The sequence below is a fragment of the Xenopus tropicalis genome, chromosome 5, assembly GCF_000004195.4.
Source record: "Xenopus tropicalis strain Nigerian chromosome 5, UCB_Xtro_10.0, whole genome shotgun sequence".
Lineage (NCBI taxonomy): Eukaryota > Metazoa > Chordata > Amphibia > Anura > Pipidae > Xenopus > Xenopus tropicalis.
Genome location: NC_030681.2, coordinates 60,181,645 through 60,203,188, shown reverse-complemented (window position 1 = coordinate 60,203,188; position 21,544 = coordinate 60,181,645). Strand labels below are relative to the sequence as shown.

At 38.7% G+C, this 21,544-nt stretch overlaps 1 protein-coding gene across 2 annotated transcripts in view; it reads left to right on the top strand.

Annotated features, from left to right (window-relative positions):
- The window catches only part of LOC100496393, a 93,861-nt gene extending 79,360 nt beyond the window's left edge, over positions 1–14,501 (top strand). For both annotated transcript variants that reach the window (XM_031902157.1, XM_018094293.2), the window contains one exon: positions 12,868–14,501. In XM_031902157.1, coding sequence (XP_031758017.1) covers positions 12,868–13,767 — 900 coding nt within the window. In that variant the 3' untranslated portion in view covers positions 13,768–14,501. The remainder of the gene's footprint in view (positions 1–12,867) is intronic.
- The last annotated feature ends 7,043 nt before the right edge of the window (positions 14,502–21,544 follow it).

Genomic DNA, 21,544 nt, shown 5'->3' with positions numbered 1-21,544 from the left:
CTCAGATAGGTAATGAGGAGAAGCAGTGGTGACAGGGTTGATTAGTTAAGCTTGCTGTAGAGTCGGTAAGAGTTAGGTGTAGGTTAATTAGCTGAGCACTCCAACAAGGAGGGAGGTAAAGACCACTGTCTTGGTGGTACCTTGCCCAGGCAAGGTTTTTCACGGCAAAAAAATATATGAATGCTAGTAAATGGACCCATTAGTAATGATGTTTGCACAAGATATAAAACTGGCCACAGGATCATGTACAGAGAATGGTTGACAATAGTACATTTCTATCTGAAGAAGAATTGTAAGTGGTGTCCTAAAAGGTGGCACATGAGATTCGTTGTTGATAAATGTCATGCACCTGGGATGTAAAAATATCCATAATGTACCCCAAAGTTCTTCTTCATAATGCATTGTAGATAATTAACGTGGCAAGCAATGCCAGTTACAAGGGCAAACAAGGTTTTGAGCTGTATTAAAGGGGCATAGATTCACAGTAGGAGAAGGTCATTATTCCATTTTACAGAGTGCTGGTAAGGCCCCATCTAGAATATTCCAGGCAGATTTGGTCTCCATTGCTCAGACAGTATATTCTTGAATTAAAGAGGGTCTAGAGAAGGGCCACTAAGCTGGTAAAGGGTATGGAAAGTCTCAGTTATGAAAAAAGACTGACCAAGTTGGGGTTGTTTACTCTGGACAAGAGGCACTTATGGAGAGATAGGATAACTACAGGGTTGGGCTAGCTATGTTGGAAGGGCATTGGGGCTGCTACTGATCCAGGACTGCTGCCTGCCCATCTTGCCTGGTATCTGGGTCCCAACAATCATTTTACTGCAGCCACACAGGGAGAGATGCATGTTGGTGTGAGGGTGCTTTTGTGATGGGGAAAGTTGGAAACAGGGGTGGAGGCCACTTAGGCCAACACTATTTATAGAGATATACACTTTCTAATGCTTTACTTACCAGTAGGTCCTTCCTGCAGACACAAGGGTTCAAAAAATGAAAAGAGTATCATATTGTTATTTTCTTTTCCTGAACAACTCCATGCTGCCATCAGAATGACCCTCCCCAAAGCTTTAAAAGCACAACCCTACCTCCAACACAGTGTCTAGCTTGTAGAAAAAAGGGTGGGAAACTGCTGACATGGAAACAGCTGACATAGTGACACGATCACTATTGGAAACAGCTGAAGTAGTGGGCACCTGCGGACAAGACTTAGCAGGGGAAAGTAACACAGTCACCAACATTTTACATGTACCAACCTGTATAAACTATTGCTGATAGCATCTGTATATTGTAGATAAATAGGTCTCTTCGACCCTGATGTCTATAGAGTCCGCAATAGTCTTCATAGACCCTAAACCCATACTCCATGCAAGGAATCATGTGGAGAGAACCTATAGGTGATTATGATACCTCCAGTACAGAGTTCACAGACAACCCTGCCCAGAATGTTAAACAAGCATTCCATGGGGAAGATCAGGAGCAGCCAATGTGAGGCATATAATCAGGTAAAATGCTTAGTGATGATTTTAGAAATTTCATAAACACTATGCTTAGCATAGCCTTGTGGCTTGGTAGTTTGCAGCCGCAGACACCAGGATTCTTATATTGCATCAGCCAGAGTCAGATGTGAAAATTTGTATGCAATATTTTATTTGGGTACCTCTGTATGCCCCATAGTTAATCAAAACTGCCAATTTTGGGAAAGCTTTGCGACTCAGTAGTTAGTAGAAAGATGTGGTTAGAAAGATGGAGTAGAAAGATATGGTTACCCATTTCTGAAGTACAAATGTGTACTTTCCAAAAATATATGGGGGGGGGTCAACATTTTTTTTTGTGTTTTTACCCCATGAAAATGCAGTAAATGTGTTATATTTTAATTAGCTAAAGTGATCTCTGGGGCAATTTGTATGCACTAGATTCATTTTAGGATCTGTATGTTAGGATTTCAGGGTGAGTTGTTAGCTGGCTGGTGAGGAATGAGTTAACATGCACTGGCCACGCAGCCTATCAGAGTCAGGCATAGGTTTCTTAAACCCCCTGCATGCACTCCCCTTTGCCAGTTTAATCAAATCCCTCACACAGCTAGTACCTATGCAAACTTTCAGCATTACCTGGGAGCTGTGAGTAGTCACAATAGTTTCAAAACGTTTGCCTAAGCTGCACCCAGGCACTGTGTGTGTTGTTACAATTGTTTCCAAATCAGCCTTGCAGCTATCCTGCTGACAAGGATTCAGACTTGCTACTTTGTTTCGGGTCTCAATTAAGGGGATCCAGTAATAGTGTAACTTTTGCCTTATAACATTCTAATTGCCTGATACCTTGTAATCCTATGACAACTAATGCTATGGTGGGAGATAAATTGCTTGAAAGTGGAAGCTTTGAAGCAAATTTTCAGATTTTTTTTTTTATAGCTTTGCTAAGTTCAATAAAAGCCTTGATGTAAAGTACACCATATTCTGTAGTGCTTTGAAAATTTGGTAATTTAGTGTTGGGAGTGTTTGATCTCTAGAAGTCAGAAATCCCCAATAAAACTTTTTATATCTGGTATTGGAACATGAGGTTTTCTAAATAAAATATTTTTATGGTATATATCCCTTTGTCATGAAAAATAGCAACAGATGTCTTTAAAACTTTGTATTGAGAAATACAGTAGGTGCAACACTTACTTCAGGCCATGCCTTCATCTTTAGGTGAAACAAAAACCCATCTCTTATAATGACAACATTGGGGCCATAATATTTAATTCTGCAAATTGTGACAACAAAATTGCTCCTTCTGTTGAGGACACCAAAAATTTTAAAGCAACGCTAAGGGGCACATTTACTAATCCACGAACGCTCCGAATGAGTCCGAATGCGTTTTTTTCGTAATGATCAGTATTTTTGCGACTTTTCACTGCCGTCGCAACTTTTTTGTATCTTGCACGTATTTTTCCTGACTATTTCAGAGCCGGCATGAAAAAATCGTATTGTTGCGCCGAGTACGAAAGTTTCAGATTCATTCAAGCTTTGGTATCGTGACTTTCCTTGAGCCAGGTTGAAGCTGCAGAGTGCCATTTATTCCTATGGGAGGCTTCCAAAATTATGCAAAGTCGGAAAGGTTTTCCCGCCATTTTCGACCGTCCAATACGAAAAAGTTGCGGCGGCGATGAAAAAGTTGCGAAAAATACGAAACATTGCGACGGCGACGAAAAAGTCACACTATTTTCGTTTCCAATCTGAATTTTTCCCATTCGGGATTCGAATTCGTGTTTTGGTACATCTGCCCCTAACAGTTGGGTTTCACCCTTACCATTCAGCACTACAAGAACTAAAAAAAACTTTGAAACATTTGCTCTGCAGTGATGCAAAACAGCGAGCAATTTCAGCGAGCCTGAAATGACTACATTGTTGCATTCATTATTCAAAAAATATTTGATAATGATCATGCTGAAACAGCCTCACCACTAACTTCCTTTGGTTAAGTAACAAATATTAAGACATGTCTCTAAATGATGTTCTTCTCACTGGTTTCAACCCAACTAACAACCTTGTAGAAGAATTTAAGAGGTTCAGAAGAGAGGCAGTTCCTATTACAGTTGATATCCAGCAGATTTTCCATTGCTATATGTATTTTCTGACTTTTAGTTAACTTTTAGTATGTTATAGAATGGCCAATTCTAAGCAATTTTTGAATTATTCTTCATTATTCATTTTTTTTATTTGCTTTCCTTTTCTGACTTTTTCCAACTTTTAAATTGGGGTCACAGACAACTATTGCTCTGCTAGGGTACAATTGTATTATGTTGGTTTGAAGTAACAACATTTTGTTTCTCGACTTCAGGTTCTTCTGCTTCTATTTAATCTTTTTCTTATTCTTAACACCCTGTAAGGCAACTCGACCAAACCGTGCAGTCTCTTGGGGTTTAGGCAGATTGCAGGGATCAGATTGGTCTCAGAAACAAGAACTCACACTCAGCATATAGGTTTAAGCTGACCGCAATCAGCTTTATTCACAGATAACCGGCACACAGGAGTACATCAGAAAACAAATCATAAAAATAAATCCTAGCCTATCCGGCTCTAACTAACATACACCAGCTCCCTTTCTATGCAATAGAGAGCATCCAACTCTACAAAAAACAACAGTAGTTTGTTTGGTTACTCACTGTGTCCGGCTCTCTCCTTACTGCATGCAGGCAGTTCCCCAGGAAGGGAGAGAGTGAGTAACTGCAGACATCATGTTTAAAAGGTTTCCCCGAAGCCTAACGAGGCCACTAATTAGCCAGGCTTCACCAAAACCTGGATTAGCCTGGTGAATGGAAGTCACACCCGCTCACTTCCATTCACTCCAGGGCCCTTTTTACTGGCTTTTCCAAAAGCTAAATGCAGTGAAAGAACACTCTTTCACTGCTGACATACTTTCCCTGGAGCTTTTTTAGAGAGAAATCTGGGAGAAATATACACACCTTCCACCTCTAACCCAGCATTTCTCTTACAACCCCCATTCTAAACTCTTCTTCTCCTACAGTTTTAGGGGTACAACACCCAAACTCTCCACCCTTCTTAATCCTATAGTGGAGCAGGTTGTTTTCTAAGCAATCCAGCCCTGTCTTTATGTGAGGGCACTCCGAACACACCAATTTTTCCTTTGACAGGAAAGATTTTCAAACTGCTTCCACTATTACAGCTTTGAAGCTACTTTAAAATCTCAGAAGAAATGGCTCTCGAAGCACCACAGACAGCCAGAGAGTAAATAAAAGTTCAGTCTTTATTCACATCCTTTTAAAACCCAGAACACCTGGCGCGTTTCATGGGTTTGCGCACTTTATCATAGGCATACATTCTGAGAAAAATGCATGATATACAGTATAAAGCCCAACAATTAGTGACATCACTTCCCCATTTTTTTTTCTTTATAAATAAATGAATAAGGCAGAACAAAGTTTAGAAAATAAACCAACATAACATATTTAATACTCTGGCAGCATCACTTTGAGGGAATATAACAATTAATGTCAAATATAGAATTTAGACCATACGATTGGCGCGTACCCAATTCGAAAATCCACTTCACCTCCCTCTGTAAAAGTTTCTTCCACAGATCACTACCTCACTGGACTATTTCTTTTTTTCGCAACAATGTGCCCAATGTGCTCCCACATCCTATGTTTGAGTGGGCGAGTAGTGCAGCCCACATACTGTAGGGAACAGCTAGTACAGGTCAATAAATAAACCACATGATGTGTTTTACAATTGGCATAAAACCGCATATCCGCATATAAAAGAACAATTTGTCACAGTGCTCTCAAATGTAGTGGAGCGCTTAATATATGTGCATGTGATGCACCTCCGCGCACCACAAGGATAAGTCCCCTTAGTGGTAAGCCACGTAGATTTAACCTTCTCCAATTTCAGAACTGCTGGAGACAAATAATTCCCTAAAGTGGGAGCTCTACGTGAAACAAATCTACAACCATGGGCTACCACAGAGGCTAACTGTGGATCATTGTAAAGAATTGGTAGCAAATTTTGGATAATATTTTTAACCCTATAAAATTGCTTACTATAGGTAGTCACAAAAGTAGGAATATCTTTCCTTCCTTCATTCACAATGGGTCTCCTCCGGGCCCTATTGACCATAGCGCTCCACTACATTTGAGAGCACTGTGACAATTTGTTCTTTTGATATGCGGTTTTATGCCAATTGTAATACACATCACGTGGTTTATTCATTGACCCGTACTAGCTGTTCCCTACAGTATGTGGGCTGCACTACTCATCCACTCAAACATAGTAGGCGGAAGCACATTGGGCACATTGTTGTGAAAAAAAGAAATAGTCCTGTTTCAAGGCACTTTATTGATTGTTGCAATAGTGACATAACTTTGTTGCAGATTCAAGTGATTGACAGAGTGTTCCTAGATGAGCGAGGTAGTGATCTGTGGACCAAACTTTTACAGAGGGAGGTGAAGTGGATTTTTGAATTGGGTATGCGCCAACCGTATGGTCTAAATTCTATATTTGACATTCATTGTTATATTCCCTCAGTGATGCTGCCAGAGTACTAAATATGTTATGTTGGTTTATTTTCTATACTTTGTTCTGCCTTATTCATTTATTTATAAAGAAAAAAAAATGGGGAAGTGATGTCACTAATTGATGGGCTTTATATATCATGTGTTTTTCTCAGAATGTATGCCTATGATTAAGTGTGCAAACGCACAAAACGCGTCAGGCGTTATGGGTTTTAAAAGGATGAGAATAAAGACAGAACTTTTATTTACTCTCTGGCTGTCCGTGGTGCCACAGTTGGTGACTGAGGTTAAAGGTTAGTAAAAGTGGGTGGAGCCACCAACAGCAATCAGATTTCACCTATTGAATTTTATTGGTTTAAATTTAAATTGCTGCCGTTCTCATACTATTTATGCCAGGGTCTCCAAAATTAGCTGAGTTGGTCACTGGGAGATTAATATTCAAAATTAGAAAAAGTGGGTGGAGCCACCAAAAGCCAATCAGATTTATCTAATTGATTTTAATGGGGAAATTTAAACTGCCGCCATTCTCACATGTTTAATGCCAGTGTCCCCAAACTTTTCTCAGTTGGTCACTGGGTGACTAAGGTTAAAGGATTGAAAAATCGGGTGGAGCCACCAAAAGCCTATTAGATTTTACCTATTGACCAAATGCAACCTGCTGCCATTCTCACAGTCAAGGTCCCAGAACTCTTCATTTTGAATATTAGTCACTAGGGTACTGCAGTTTTAGGTTTGAAAAAGTGAGCGGACCCACCAATAGCCAATTAGATTTAACCTGTTAAATTCAACCTGCTGCCATTCTCACAATATTAATACCAGGGAACACAAACTCTTCACAGAGGACTGCAGTTTTAGTGAAAGAGTGGGTGGAGCCACCACAGCCAATCAGATTTCACCTATTACTTTTTTTTCGGGTTGAAATTTAAAATGCTGCCATTCTTATTTACGCCAGGGTCCCAAAGTTAGTCACTGGGTGACAGTAATTCAAGGTTTAAAAAAAGTGGTTTGAGCTACAGACAGCCAATTAAATTTATTTCATTGATTTTAATGGGGAAGTTTAAATTGCTGCCATTCTCAGACGTTTAATGCCAGTGTCGCCAAGCTTTTTATATTTTGTCACTGGGGGACTAAGGTTAAAGGATAGGAAAAGTGAGTGGAGTCACCACCAGCCAATCCACCCATTAAATTTAATTGGTTTATATTTAAACTGATGCCATTATTTAAGTATTAATTTCAGGGTTGTTAAACTTTGCAAAGTTAGCCACTGGGTATTTGCAGTTCAAAGGTAGAAAAAGTGGGTGGAGCCACCAACAGCCAATCACATTTCACCTATTTACTTTCAATGGTGAAATGTAAAATGTTGTCAGTCCCACAATTTTTGTGCCCCCAAACTTTGCAAAGATGGTCACTGGGGGACTGCAGTTCAAAGATAGGAAAAGCAGGTTGGGCCAGTAACAGTCAATCAGATTTCACCTATTGAATTTAAAATGCTGTCATTCTCACACTATTTATGCCAGGGTGCCCACTGTTTGTCCCCAGGTAACGTCAACTCAAGGTTAGAAAAAGTGGGCACAACCACCAATCACAATTCACCTATTGACTTTTATTGGTTAAAATGTAACCTGCTGCCATTCTTCTAATAATCCTAGGGTCCCTAAAGATTGCAGAGTTAGTCACTGGGTAACTGCAGTTCCAGGTTAGAAAAAGTGGGTGGAGCCACCAACCCCCAATCAGATGTCACTCATTTACATTCAGTGGGGAAATTTAAATTGCTGATAATCAGACACTATCAAAACCAGGGTCCCCAAACTTTGCACAGTGGTTTTTGATATAGGCAAGGACACCACAGGCTTAGTTAGAGTTAGCAGGATGTCATCTGCAAATAAAGATATAACAAACTCTTGAGTACTAACTCTGGGTCATTTCATATCGTGCTGCAGCCATGTGACCTGTGCTCTGATAAACTTTACTGCTGCACTGCAAGTTAAAGTGATATCACCCCCTCCCTTTCTCCCCTGCTGCTGATCAGCAGAAAATTGGGAAGGTAACACGATAGCAGCTCATGGTAGATATCAGAATAGTAAGAAATTCAAGTTCGGCTTGGTACTCCTTCAGTTACATGGGAGTAGGAGAAACTATAGGTTACCTGAAAGCCATTTTAATGTGTAGCACTGACTCCTTCTGAAAGCTCAGAATCGGGCACAATGCTTCCAAAGAACAGGCTGGAGAAGATTTCAGCCTTAAAAAGATTTAAAAAAAGAAGAATTGTTTGCATTGATAATGTGCTCACAATAAATTACAAAGGATCTCAAATCATTGTAGACTGTCTACTCATGTTCTAGAATGCTTAGAGAAACTTTGTCACCTAGCTTTATAACCAATATAGATGGGAGATTTCCTGTAGTGGTGTGTAGTTGTGCTGTTGTGGTGTGTAGTTTCAATTTTTTCCAGTGAGTAGATATTGCTATTAACTTGCCCCTAAGGACTGCTTTGTGCACCTCCCACAACATAAAACAGTATCGGCAAATTTAAGGTTTTCCCTGAAGTAGTCCTTTAAGGTTTGATCATATGATTGTGTAACCCTTTCTTGGCTGTAACCAAGCCAACAGCACAGCTAGATATGTCTAGAGCATGGGGTACACGCGACTCAATCCTTCAGGATGGGCCTTCGCTATGTGGAAGTGACCAAACGGAGCTATGGTGTAGTGCAAATACAACCCACTGTAGCTGTGTGCAGTGCAGAATAACAAATGGGCGCCAGAAGGTTCTTGCAGTTGAACAGTAGAACTGGTTTATTGTCAGAGACAATCAATTTGCAGGGTTGGTGCAATATACTCACATACATCAGCATAGCATTTCTCTGATGACAGCACAGAGAGGGTGCACACCCGCTCCTCCCAACTCCTCTTGAGCCTGGGCAGGATCAGTGCCACCGGTTCAGTTGCCCACTCTCTGGAACAGTCAGCTTGGATACCACACTCCTCAGGTTGAACACCTCTAGCCCTCAGGGCCCCACAGCAACTCTGGATCAGGGTTCACAAACTACCTGCCTCCTATGTCTAAACCATGGCCCTACGCTAAGGCAACAGTGCCTGTCTGGAAGGGTACTCCCACAGCTACTTTCCTCTGAGCCAAACTGCTTGTGCTTCCTTCCCTCACTATCTCACTTTCCTAGAAAGTGCTCCACAAAACTTGCTATCTAACTGGTCCTCATTCATGGGGTCCCTGTCCCCGACTTCACCAGAGTGGATGACAACACTCTGGGGCACATGGCTTACTAGGGCCTATGTCCTGCTCCCAGGCTCATGGTCCTTCCCCTGTGAGCAAAGGCAGCCAAAGAGTCAGACCCACCCCCCCGCTAAGCACTATATCAGATTGCCAAGGGAGTGGTCTCCCTGTTAACCAATAAACACACACGGGTCTTTGCCCTGTAACAACACAAAACAAGGAAGCTGCAGGGTTTAAAGCCATAGGGACTAGTAAACCCTATGGATCTCTACAATTGTTTTATGGTATGAGAGGACCACAGAAATTTCCCCGGTTTCCTCTCGTATTGCAACAATGAAGCCATCCTCAGGCTCCATAAGATTGCTTTAAATGATAAGATTGCTGTAATGATTCTTTGAATCTTTAAAGACTGACACAATAAAAACAGCACATACTGAGAAGTCTGGACATAAGAAGGGACTTACTGAATTACGTGTTTGGCTTTCAGACGTTCCTTGCAGAAGTACAAAAAGTATCTGTGGGGAAAGCACATTAAAACACACAAGATAAGGTGCTGCTGACAACTTTGTTTGTGCAAATTTGCAAAACTGCAAATGATGGTGCCAAAGTACAGGTAAAGGTATCCTCTCAATAGCAGTATCTCTTACTCACCAGATGCCCAGTGAATCAAAGCCAAACATAGGACACATGACAGTCAGTCTTCTGCATGTGCTCCAGTTATATTTGCTATGGAGAGACACACTAAAGAGTGTAATACAATTTTAATCTTTGCAATAAAAAAACAAAAGGGATACTTAAAAAACAAATGTCAATAACATCATTGTACAATGATAATATTTAAAGTGTTAAAGCCTTCTACGCATTACTTGTGGACCGCCACGCTTCCTCAGGAGGTATCCTGAGGTATTCCTTACCTGGTTCCAGTGTCTACAGACTCAGAATTTCTAGTCATCTTCACTCAAGCTACCTAGGGGTTGGAGTCATTGTCCTACTGAAGGACTAACAAGCCCAGAGAATTGATTGACCCATGGGACTTATTACAAAGTACATTCCTAGTGATGATAGTATGGTACATAAGGCGTAAGTAAGAGTTGCCAGGGATGGTCACATGAAGACTTGCAATTGACCTATCACTGAGTTTGTATTGCTTTTGCCCCTCGGGGAATGAATTATTTTGTTTATCAGCACTTGAAATCTTAGGAAGAAACTTCAAGTAAAACTGCGTTAAGTTTATTTTGCTCAACCATGACAATGCAGGTAATACAATTATTGTCTTCTTAGAGACAGCCAAAGCATTTGAGACAATTCAATGGCAATATCTGTGGGAGGTTTTGCCACGATATGGGTTGGGACCTAGATTCTGTGCGTGGGTTAGGCAACTGTACAATCGTCTTTGGACCAAAGTACTAGTTAATGGGGTGCTTTCAGAAGAAATTACCCTTCAGCATGGGACAGGGTTGCCCACTATTCCAAATGCTCTTCACCTTGTCAATAGAACTACTGGCGATCTACATCTGGGCATCTCCAGCAATTGAGGGGCTGAGGCTACACACCATTGTAGAAAAGATTTCCCTGTATGCGGAAGATATGCTTGTTTACCTGGCTAACTCTAATGCGGCTCTGATAGAACTGTTGATGGCGGCCTCAGCCTTTGATCGTTTTTAGGACTTCAATCAATAAGACTGAATCAATTATTTTTCCCATAAACTCCCTTCCCGGTTTCCCACAAATGCACATTGAGGGTCTCCAGGTGGTATCCACCTTTAAATACCTAGGAATAATGATCCACAAAGATGTCAACAAATTTGAAACCCTCAGCCTTACACCAATTATGCAGTCCCTGATCTTTAGAGTCCAGGTATGGCAGGATCTCCCCCTCAACCCCCACCCCCAGACAGGATTAACCTGCTCAAAATTATATTCCTCCCCAAATGTAACTACAGGGGTAACTTCAGGGGTTTCTCTGGGCGTGTACACCCCCCCATCTCAATATAAAGATCCTACAGACTCCCAGAACTAAGGGTGGGGTTGCGCTACCAGATTTTAAACTCTACTTTTGGGCAAGCCAACTTGTTTACACACACTGGTTGTTCACTCCAGCAGCAGACAACCGTTATGCTTGAAGTCGATGCCCTATGTTTCTTAGATGTGCTAGCTAAGCTCCCTTACCGAGGCTCCTCATCTTACTACGGCATTACCACCCCAATGCATTACCAACCCCAAAGTTTTCAAAGATCCCTCTGACTAGCACAGGGATCCCTGCAGAGTTGGTCTACTCAAACTCCTCTATGGGGTAATCCAGCACTGGCTCACTTTGACAATATGCCCAAGATTAGTTAATGAGCAGATAAAGGCATCAAAACACTGGAGGACATAGTGAAAGATGGAGAATTTAAACAATAATTCTGGACCTTCAAAAAGGAGTTTAAACTCCCCCCCTACCATGTACTTTCGCTATCTGCAACTTAGGCATGCCTTCTATGCCCAGTTTCCTAGTAGACCATTGCAGATGACAAATATTTCTCTTAAAAAATACCTACATAGACCAGACCTGAGAGAGGATCTGTCATGGTTTTATAGTTTACTATGGCAATCCACTCCAGACCCCCTAGCTAAGACTAAAGGTAAATGGCAGAGCGAGATACCAGACCTGGACAACAAAATGTGGGATGACGATCTAGAACACATCCCCGAAATAACAATGTCAGTCAGAGATAGGTTTCTCCAAATTAAATGTATTAATCACGCTAACACCCCTCAGACTTGCAAAGATATATCTCCAAACATCAGTTCTATGTTCCAAGTGTAATTTAGCAGCTGGTTCATTCATCCACGTATTTTGGGAATGCCCAGTTATCCAACGACTATGGTCTAAGATACTGAAATATATCAAACACTGTCTTTTCCTAACATCCACTCTACAAGGGTATGTTTATTGGGAATGTAAAAAAAAAAGCTATTCTGTTAAATTGGAAATCGACAGCTGCTCCTACGTTTACCTTTTAAAAGAAACTAGTAAACGATGTGCTACTCAAACAAAAATTGGTCTACATCTCCAGAGGATGTCCAACCAAGTTTAACGCAGTGTGGGGCACTTGGCTAAATGTACAGTCTGGATAACCTTGTCTCACTCAAGCTTTATCTATCTTTTGTTTTACTCCTTTCCCTTTTTCTGTATTGTTGTTAAATTGTTAAAATCTACAGACAGAGAGTGTGCTCTGTGTGTTCTACTTCATTCTACTCTCATCCAGTGGTGTGGCCTGATTGCTATTGGGGAGCAAAGCAAAGTAATGCAGTGCCGAGCAGGGTGCAGCAGGGCTGCATTATCCATGGTTATCCTTTAAGCTTTGTGTAAAATCTGTATAGATTGTTAACTATGATAAATTGTCTAGAAATATAAAGAAATATATATACTCTTTATATATTAAGAAATATAAAAATTTCTTGAATGTATTATTTTCTTCAGGTTTAATTGTTAATTGTCTACTGTACAAATGAACTGAATTTGATACAAACATCGTAATATATATTTTTATTAATTGAGAATCTATCATCAATTTGTAACTATTAGTGTAGTTTACTATTGTTGTTCTTTTTCTTGTGTAATGTTAATTTTTGTTATATTTCAGAGATTAGATCCAAGAAACATTGCAACTGTAGAAGTATATGCTGTTGCTATTAACCACCTCATCACTGAACATGATACATATAAGTTAAAAAATCAAGATCCGAATTTGTGTCGAGACGAGAAGATAAAATGTCATCTTGACAAGAAAGCTAGCTGTGGGGCTAAAATTATGGAAACAAAAAATAACTGTAGCACTACAGTGGTGGAAGAAGAAAATTTTGGTTATGTGACTCTTCAGCAGGAAGCTCCAGTTGAACAGCCTAGTCTTTCCCAATATGACATGACACAAACTAATGAACATGTTGTTTCAGAACCTGACATTCCACTGGTTAAACATAATATTTTTTGTCCATATGACATGCCGCATCACCTAGTTTGTTTACAGTCATCAACCCAGTCTAAATCACCTGTGTACCTGGAGACTATGAAAAAAGTTCCTTATGCCCATGTTGATGCTAGTTCTAGTCTTTCCCCTAAGAGGGAAGATAATACATTAAATATTACTAAGAATATATATGAGCCTCAATTGCCCATGGTAAATTTACCACTAAAATGTTATGATGACAAGTTGCTTATATCAAATAGTGAAACCTCCAAACAGTGTATGATTACATTTGAAAATTGTTTTAATGAAGATTTTGAATGCCACAACTTAAACAGCAATGATCTTTGTGAGTCAAATTATTTATTTGTTCACTGGAATCCTTTAACTCATCAGCTACATATACCTAACTTTCAATGCGAGGAAGTAAGGGAGCAGTTTGCCTTGAATAACCAAGATGTAACAAATGAGCTACTGTCAAAATTAACCTCTCCTATTGAATCAGAGGATCCAGAAGAGGATGATTTACTTTTGAGGTTTCAGGAACGGTGGGGATTGAATATACCAATAAACCAATAGACAACAACAGCTTGCTTTCAGTATCTTCTATTCTAGGGATGCACCGAATCCACTATTTTTGGGTTCGGCCAAACCCTGACTCCTTCATGAAAGATTTGGCCAAATACCAAACTGAATTCTAAGTTGCATATGCAAATTAGGAAATGGAAAGGTTAAGTAGAAGCATGCATTTTACACGCGATTTTTTTTACTTCTGTGTTCATGTAACCAAAAGTCACTTGACACTTGCATTCGGCCACACCTTCACCGAATCCCGCTGAATTAGCCTCTGAAAACCAGTTTAAAAATTACATTTGAAACATAGCAATGAATCTTTAAAACTTTATTTTTAAAATGATTGAATAAAACAACTATAGTTTATTGCATAAACACAAAATAAATGCAAAAGTCAGGTTGGCAAAACAGTCAGGTTTAGGAACTTCAAGTAACAATTACTCACAAAAGCAGCCCTATCAACATGACCTATAGGTAACTTTTAATGTATGTTCATATTTTGAAGAGTCATGTTTTAGTGTCAGCATCACTTTGATTCGTCATTGTTCTTTTCCCCACTCTTGGCTACCATAATGTCCACTTCTCCTTTCTTTCCCATCTTTACCTCAGTGAGGGCATGATGAGCTATGCTGCCTATTTCTGACTGGTTTTGCAATTTATCTGCCCACTAAATACTGTATTTCAATTTCAAATCTGTATGTTCAATAAAGAATGCTTTGTGTACTTCGCAATTTATGTTATCATGTTTTGTAAGTATAGTTTTTTTCTAACATAATGGTCTTGCTCTTAGCTACCAATCAATTGGTAATATTTGGTAACAAATTGGATATTTGTTAAATAGCCACCAATAAACATCCTAGCATAAAAAAATGAATGAGAGACAAATATAATGAAATACATCATGAGTTCGATATCTGGCATAATGCCAAGAATATAAAAAAATGATCACTGCTAGTTAAGGAAAAAAATGGAAAATGTGAGCATCATGGGCAAAATCTATAGTAAGGCATTTCTTATGGTCAGCAAGAAACTGTCAGGAAGATCCAGATATTTTTGGAGAAATGTGCAGTGTGTTTTTCATCTTTTTGTTAACCATCATATGTGGAAGGGTGCCAATAAATACAAAAAGTGCTCCCATGCAAAACTCACACTTGAACAAGTAAAGAACATGGATTGCCTGAAAAAAGATACAGCTGCCTAGCTTTTGAAAGAACTAACAGACATGGTGCATTCTTGCTATATTAGTGCATTGGAATCCTACCACAGAGTCATGCTAAATACAGAATCAAAAGAATACATTTCAGTGGAAACACATATCTTGGTACTGAGCCTAAACCGGACAAAAAAAATTTTACCTCTCACTTTCTGAGATTTCAATAAATATTTTCCTAAATACACTTTTTTTTCAATAAAAATATATTCAAATAAAGACCTAGGGGCCCATTTACTAAACATTTTTGAGATATATTTGTATTTTTTCTAAATTATAGAACATTTTGGTAAAATGCCATGAGTTTTTCACGATGTTCGGTAAATTACCACAAAAAAATTTTGCCCAAAGAATACTAACAATCTGGAATTCGTTAACGGTTTGGTTACACTTTCATCTGGGCTATATTTTTGCCAGGTTTGATCTGTCGAGTGCCATTGAATCCCTATGAAAGGCTTCCAAAGGTGAGACATGGTAGGCTTCAAAGCCAGAAAGGTTTTTGTGGCGTTTACAAGCTTTTCGGCCTGGAAATTTATTGACTTTCGGTACTCAATTGCGATATTTTCATACGACCAACAAAAGCATTGTCGAGACATTTTAGAACTACAGAAATTATTGTGGTTACTTTAAATATATACAATATCGTGTTTCAAGGCCAGAAAAAAACACATTTTAGTAGATGTGCCCCTATGTGTACATTTTAAGATTTTGTGTTAGTACATCATAACCTTTAGCCATGCTCTGTATACTAGCTTGCTAATTAGTTATACTGCAGAAACAGTTATTCGTTTTTCAGAAATACAATACAATGTGGGGCATATTTATTATAGCGTGTAAGCCATCATTACTGGTGAGCAATCAGCTACAAATTAGAAAACAACAGCAAAGATCTGATTGGATGCTATGGGCAACATCACCAGTGACATTAGCTTACACAATGTAATAAATATGCCCCTTTGTATTTTGTGATATTAATACTGAAAATTAAATATTAATAATATTAATATTAAAACTGATATTTGCTCAGAAAAAAAAACTTTAATGACAAACAGTTATATGCTCACATTACATTACATATGCTTTGTATATGACAACAAATCTATTTGGTACAAATCTATTTGGTACAACATATTAAAGTTAAAACAATGTTTTTTCTTGTTCAAATATTTTCATACATTCAAAAGCTTCAGTGTAACACATTGCTTTCAATATTAGTAAACTAAGATTACTATGTTTATGTAAGTGTAAATAAATGCAAATAATAAATGCAATTTGTCAATCGTGTTTTTTCTGTACAAAATATTGTTTGCAGGAATATAAAATATTTGTATAACCTCCTAAAAGAAATGTAAAGCCTGTGGCACATATTAGGATGTAATAACTGTGGTCATTGGGAAATGTAGTAATAAGCAAAATCCTTGAACTGACCTATTGGCATAACATTTATTCCATATGGAAAAATAAATATATAAAACTGTATTTATGCTGTGATGTTATTTATGCCTTGATTACTAACCAATAAATAATATAACTAACAAAAAGAATATAGATTTATTTTCTTAAGTTATTATGATGAAGTTAGAAAGGGCAATGATATTATCACTTTACACAGCATATCGTCCTTACAGTGTCCAAGCTTCACACAGCTGTCTCACTACAGCTCCTCTTCAAAGCTGCTACCCTAATCCTACAAAATCACAACAATCCCTATCTGGTGTACAATCATCCCTGGGAGTCTATCCCAATTACTGTAGGATCCCAAGTTGTCCTCATTAGCTAACCTGTATAGCTCTCATTCCTCGAACAAGCTGGATGACATCTTCTACTTCTCTATCTACCTTAGGGTAGGGGTACACGGGGAGATTAGTCGCTTGCGACAAATCTCCATTGTCGTGGGCGACTAATCTCCCCGCAATGCCATCCCACCAGCTAAAATATAAATCGCCAGTGGGATGGCAGACGCGGCACTGCTATTTGCCAAAGTTGCAGAAGTTGCTTTGAGAGGAAACTTCGGCAACTCACTGCTCTGCGTCTGCCATCCCACCCGTGTGTCACTGCCCTTAGCAAAGTTTGGTTGTCCACCTGGTTTAACTCAGTGGTGACTATCTGTCTGAAGGTCTTATCAGGCCAAAAGAGCAAGTTCACAGCTAATGCACTTATATATACCTTATATAGGCTGCACCACCTGTTAGCTGTCCTTGCACATAGCTAACTACTGTATGATAGGCTTTTCTCCACTGGGTTATTTTGATGCCAGGAGAGAAAATGATCCTTGTGCTGTAAACATTAATAAAATACTTCCTTACACGCAAACAGATACAGTATTAGGCAAACAGCACAAGGATTATTTAATCTCCTGGCGTATATATAAGACAGAAAAGCCTGATACTCTCAGTCCCCTTTTATGTGTGTCCAAAGGTCATGGCATGTGTCTGTTAGCAAACACACAGAATAATAATGTGTACTTAAATATATATATGTGTGTGTGTGTCAGTATAATAAACAACCCAAGAGCTAATAGTTAGTGATGAGCGATTTTTTTGGGCACAGTCGCGTCAAAAATAGGCAAAGTCATGTCAAAATTGGGCACGGGTGCGGCAAAAAAGGACATGGGCGGCTAAAAAAAAAAAATAGGCGCGGATGGCAAAAAAAGTCGAGCAACAAATGTGTTTGCAGACTTTTCGTTATTTCGCAAATTTTTTTGTCATTTCGCAAATTTTATGGCGAAGCGAAACAGGACAGATTCGCTCATCACTACTAATATCATTATTAATCTTTAATAGACAAGCTATTAAACTTTTGTTTGTAATAAACTTTGGTATGCTATTAGTGTGGGATATGTGAGTGCCTGTCTAACATTTTCACTGGCTATGGTTAACCTCTGAACTCTAGGGGGCCCATTTACTAATCCACGAACGTCCGAAAAGCGCCCGAATGCGTTTTTTTCGTAATGATCGGTATTTTGCGATTTTTTCGTAAATTGTCGCGACTTTTTCGTAGCCATTACGACTTGCTCGTAAATTGTCGCAACTTTTTCGTAGCCATTACACCTTGCTCATAAATTGTCGCGACTTTTTCGTAGCCATTACTACTTGCTCGTAAATTGTAGCGACTTTTTTGTAGCCGCCGTGCCGAGTACGAAAGTTTCGGATTCATTCAAGCTTCAGTATCGTGACTTTCCTTGGGCCAGGTTGGAGCTGCAGAGTGCCATTGAGTCCTATGGGAGGCTTCCAAAATCATGCAAAGTCGCAAAGGTTTGCCCGCCGTTTACGAGCACTCAATACGAAAAAGTCGCGACAATATACGAGCAAGTCGTAATGGCTATGAAAAAGTCGCGACAATTTATGAGCAAGTCGTAATGGCTACGAAAAAGTTGCAACAATTTACGAGCAAGTCGTAATGGGTACGAAAAAGTCACGACAATTTACGAAAAATCGCAAAATGTTCGTTTCCAATCCAATTTCTTCCCATTCAAGATTCGGATTCGTGGATTAGTAAATCAGCCCCTAGGTCTGCAGCTGGCACACAAAAGGGTTAATTTAATTTAGGAGCCAATACCAGGGCCTCTCCTGCCTTGAGGCAAGAACAGAAATTCAACTCTGATAGTGCAGAGCCCCAGGCAGCAGCCCCAGAAATGCAGCTGTTGGTCACCTGTTTAAAAGCAAGCTCTTTCTTATGCAAGGAAAAGCCATTTTTAAATCTGGTGAGCTTAAACAGGACTGTGCTGTATAAAAAAAAAAAACCTTGCAAACAAACAAAAGTGAAGTAATCGATTTAATGACATAACTAGATCTTAAAAAAAGTATGAAAAAACAAGAAGGGAAAAAATGTGAAGCAGAAATTGCAAATTTTATAGTATCAATTTTACCATTAGCAATATTCAAAGGTTCACCCATCTGCCGTTAAGTGAAAATCTATAGTTTACCTTTCCAAGTGATTATGGATAAATAAGTCTAGCATAGCAAATTATATAACATTGTAAACAATTGAAAATGTATAAAGAAGTGGCCGTTGTACAAATGCAGTACAAGATTACACTATTCCTAGTACAAATCATAAGCCATGTCAGCAGTTAGGTAGTCCTCCAAAGGAATGAATCATGATACAAACCAAAAGAGTTTGTAAATGTAGGATTTTACTGCACAGGCCGAAATTGGCCTTTGACTCCGTCTTGCAAAAGTTGATGTATCAAAACCGCTCAATTTCATGCTTTCCTTCCTGCACGAAGGAGCAAGTGGAACCAAGTTTGGGCGAACGTAGGAAAGCACAGAATTGAGCGGTTTGGGTAAGATCTTTCTGATACCATATAATTGTTATAAAGTTAGGGGACACCCCAAAAGAAATGATATCGGCAGTTTCCAATGATTTTAAGATCATCGATTGTGTGCGAATGCCCTTGAACTTCCTCAGTTCAACATATACACAATGGGTGTGGCTGCTATATCAATGAGCAAGTGATTTTATTGGAAAACAGTGACAAACTATTGAATTTGTAACATTTTTTGTCACTAAGCGAGAAAGTGTAACACACTCAAACAAATGGTACTTCCATATTATCACATTGCATAAGGAGGAGGTTGTTGCACTACAACTGTGTACTAGTGAAGAACTATCATTTATTATTTTTTGATTTGTGCAACGTTTTTGTCACTATGAGAAAGCAATACAGCCCAACATATGGTACCTTCACATTTGCATTGCATAAGGAGGAGGTTGTTGACCTACAACTGGGTACTAGTGGCAAACTATCATTTATTATTTTTTGATTTATTCAATGTTTTTGTCACTAAGAGAGAGAGTAATAAACTCCAACTTATAGTACCTCCATATTATTGCATTGCATAAAGAGGAGGTTGATGACTTACAACCGTGTACCTTAAGATTTCTATAATATCAGTTTTTCGGCTCAGTGCAATTTTTTAAATTTTATCTCATGCATTTGTCTATGACTTGAGTGGTCCATATATTTTTAATTAATGTGTATTTTTATTGTATTTGTAATTTATTGATTCTTAAGTAGACTGGCCAGTCACTAATGAATTATATGTGTTTATGATATGAAGTAAAGGATATCTGAATTTCACATACCTGAATTCCAAATACCCACCCCTTCAAAAACAAAGATTGTTTTATTGTTTGTTAATTGTTTGCAATATATTCAAGCTGGCCAACTACATCAAAGTCCACCCTGGTCTGGCCAGTTCTACAATCACTTTCATTTGAATCTTTAGGACTTCTACTGCTTCTTTATACACAGGAACTGTACATAGTAACATACATAGTTCAACCATGCCTATATATATAACCTTAACCCCAATGAGTTGGCGCTCTCAAGTTATTACAACTCGTGATAAAATCAATCTATTTGTCTTTATTCCATTTCCACATAATACAAAAAATCACTGTGACAAATAATTCATACAATTAAAAAGAGATACATAAATTCCATTTTATACAAATCTTGAGAGAGAGAGGTATTTAGATGGTTATTTCCTTAATAAATTGATAGAAAACCTAGATTGTTTGCTTAAAATTAGAACAGATAAGAGATATTTCAGCCAATAGACTTCTAGATCGATTTAAATCCTGTTAAAAAATTCATTAGATAAAACTATTCTAGAAGTTCATTAGATAAAAACATTCTCCATACTCAATCGTATATACAATAAATTTGTGCACCAATACCCGTGAATATGTATAGACCCTAATAAAACTAACCCCAAACAGGGTGCTAGGGCTTAAAATGGGGACACTAACCGAATAAAAGTATCGGCTTCTAGAATACACTAATATGAACCAATTATTATCGCTGCTTGTAGATATGTCTATGAAGATTTTCATTCATCCAGGTCATGGTATATCTAGTATAAATAAATTTAAAGCAACTGGAAATGTTTGGTAATCATTGAAGACGTTTCACTACTCATCCGAGCAGCTTCTTCAGTTCAACTGACTGGTATGGGAAGTCCTCAGCATATATACTCTTCCACTAATCCAATCACAATAGCACTATGTAACTCTTCAGAAAGGTGACATCTGAAACTCACAGAGGTGTGAATGCTGTGGAGTTACTTTGAATGCTGTGGACTTCCCATACCAGTCAGTTGAACTGAAGAAGCTGCTCGGATGAGCAGTGAAATGTCTTCAATGATTACCAAACAAGTCCAGTTGCTTTAAATTTATTTATACTAGATATGCTTGTAGATAGTATAATCGGAGCTTCCTGAGGAGCTTCTTACTAAAAACCAACCCCCAAAGTCCCGGCCGGAAACTTACTTAAAACAATAATGGAGAGAGGCATGGATTCTGTGCTGCTAGCTCGCGCCGTTCCTTCGGTGACGTCACCACTACAGCTCTTTCTCTTTCTACGGATCACTTCTCAGACCACTTTCAGACCACATTTCGCACTCGTGCGCTTCTTCCTGGACTACTCCACTAGGGGCTCTCCGCTCTTTTTATACCCAACCCCTCCAAAAATATTGGGGTATTAACCCCTTCGGGTATTTACTGTGTGCACAATATATATATATATATATATATATATATATATATATATATATATATACACAGTTC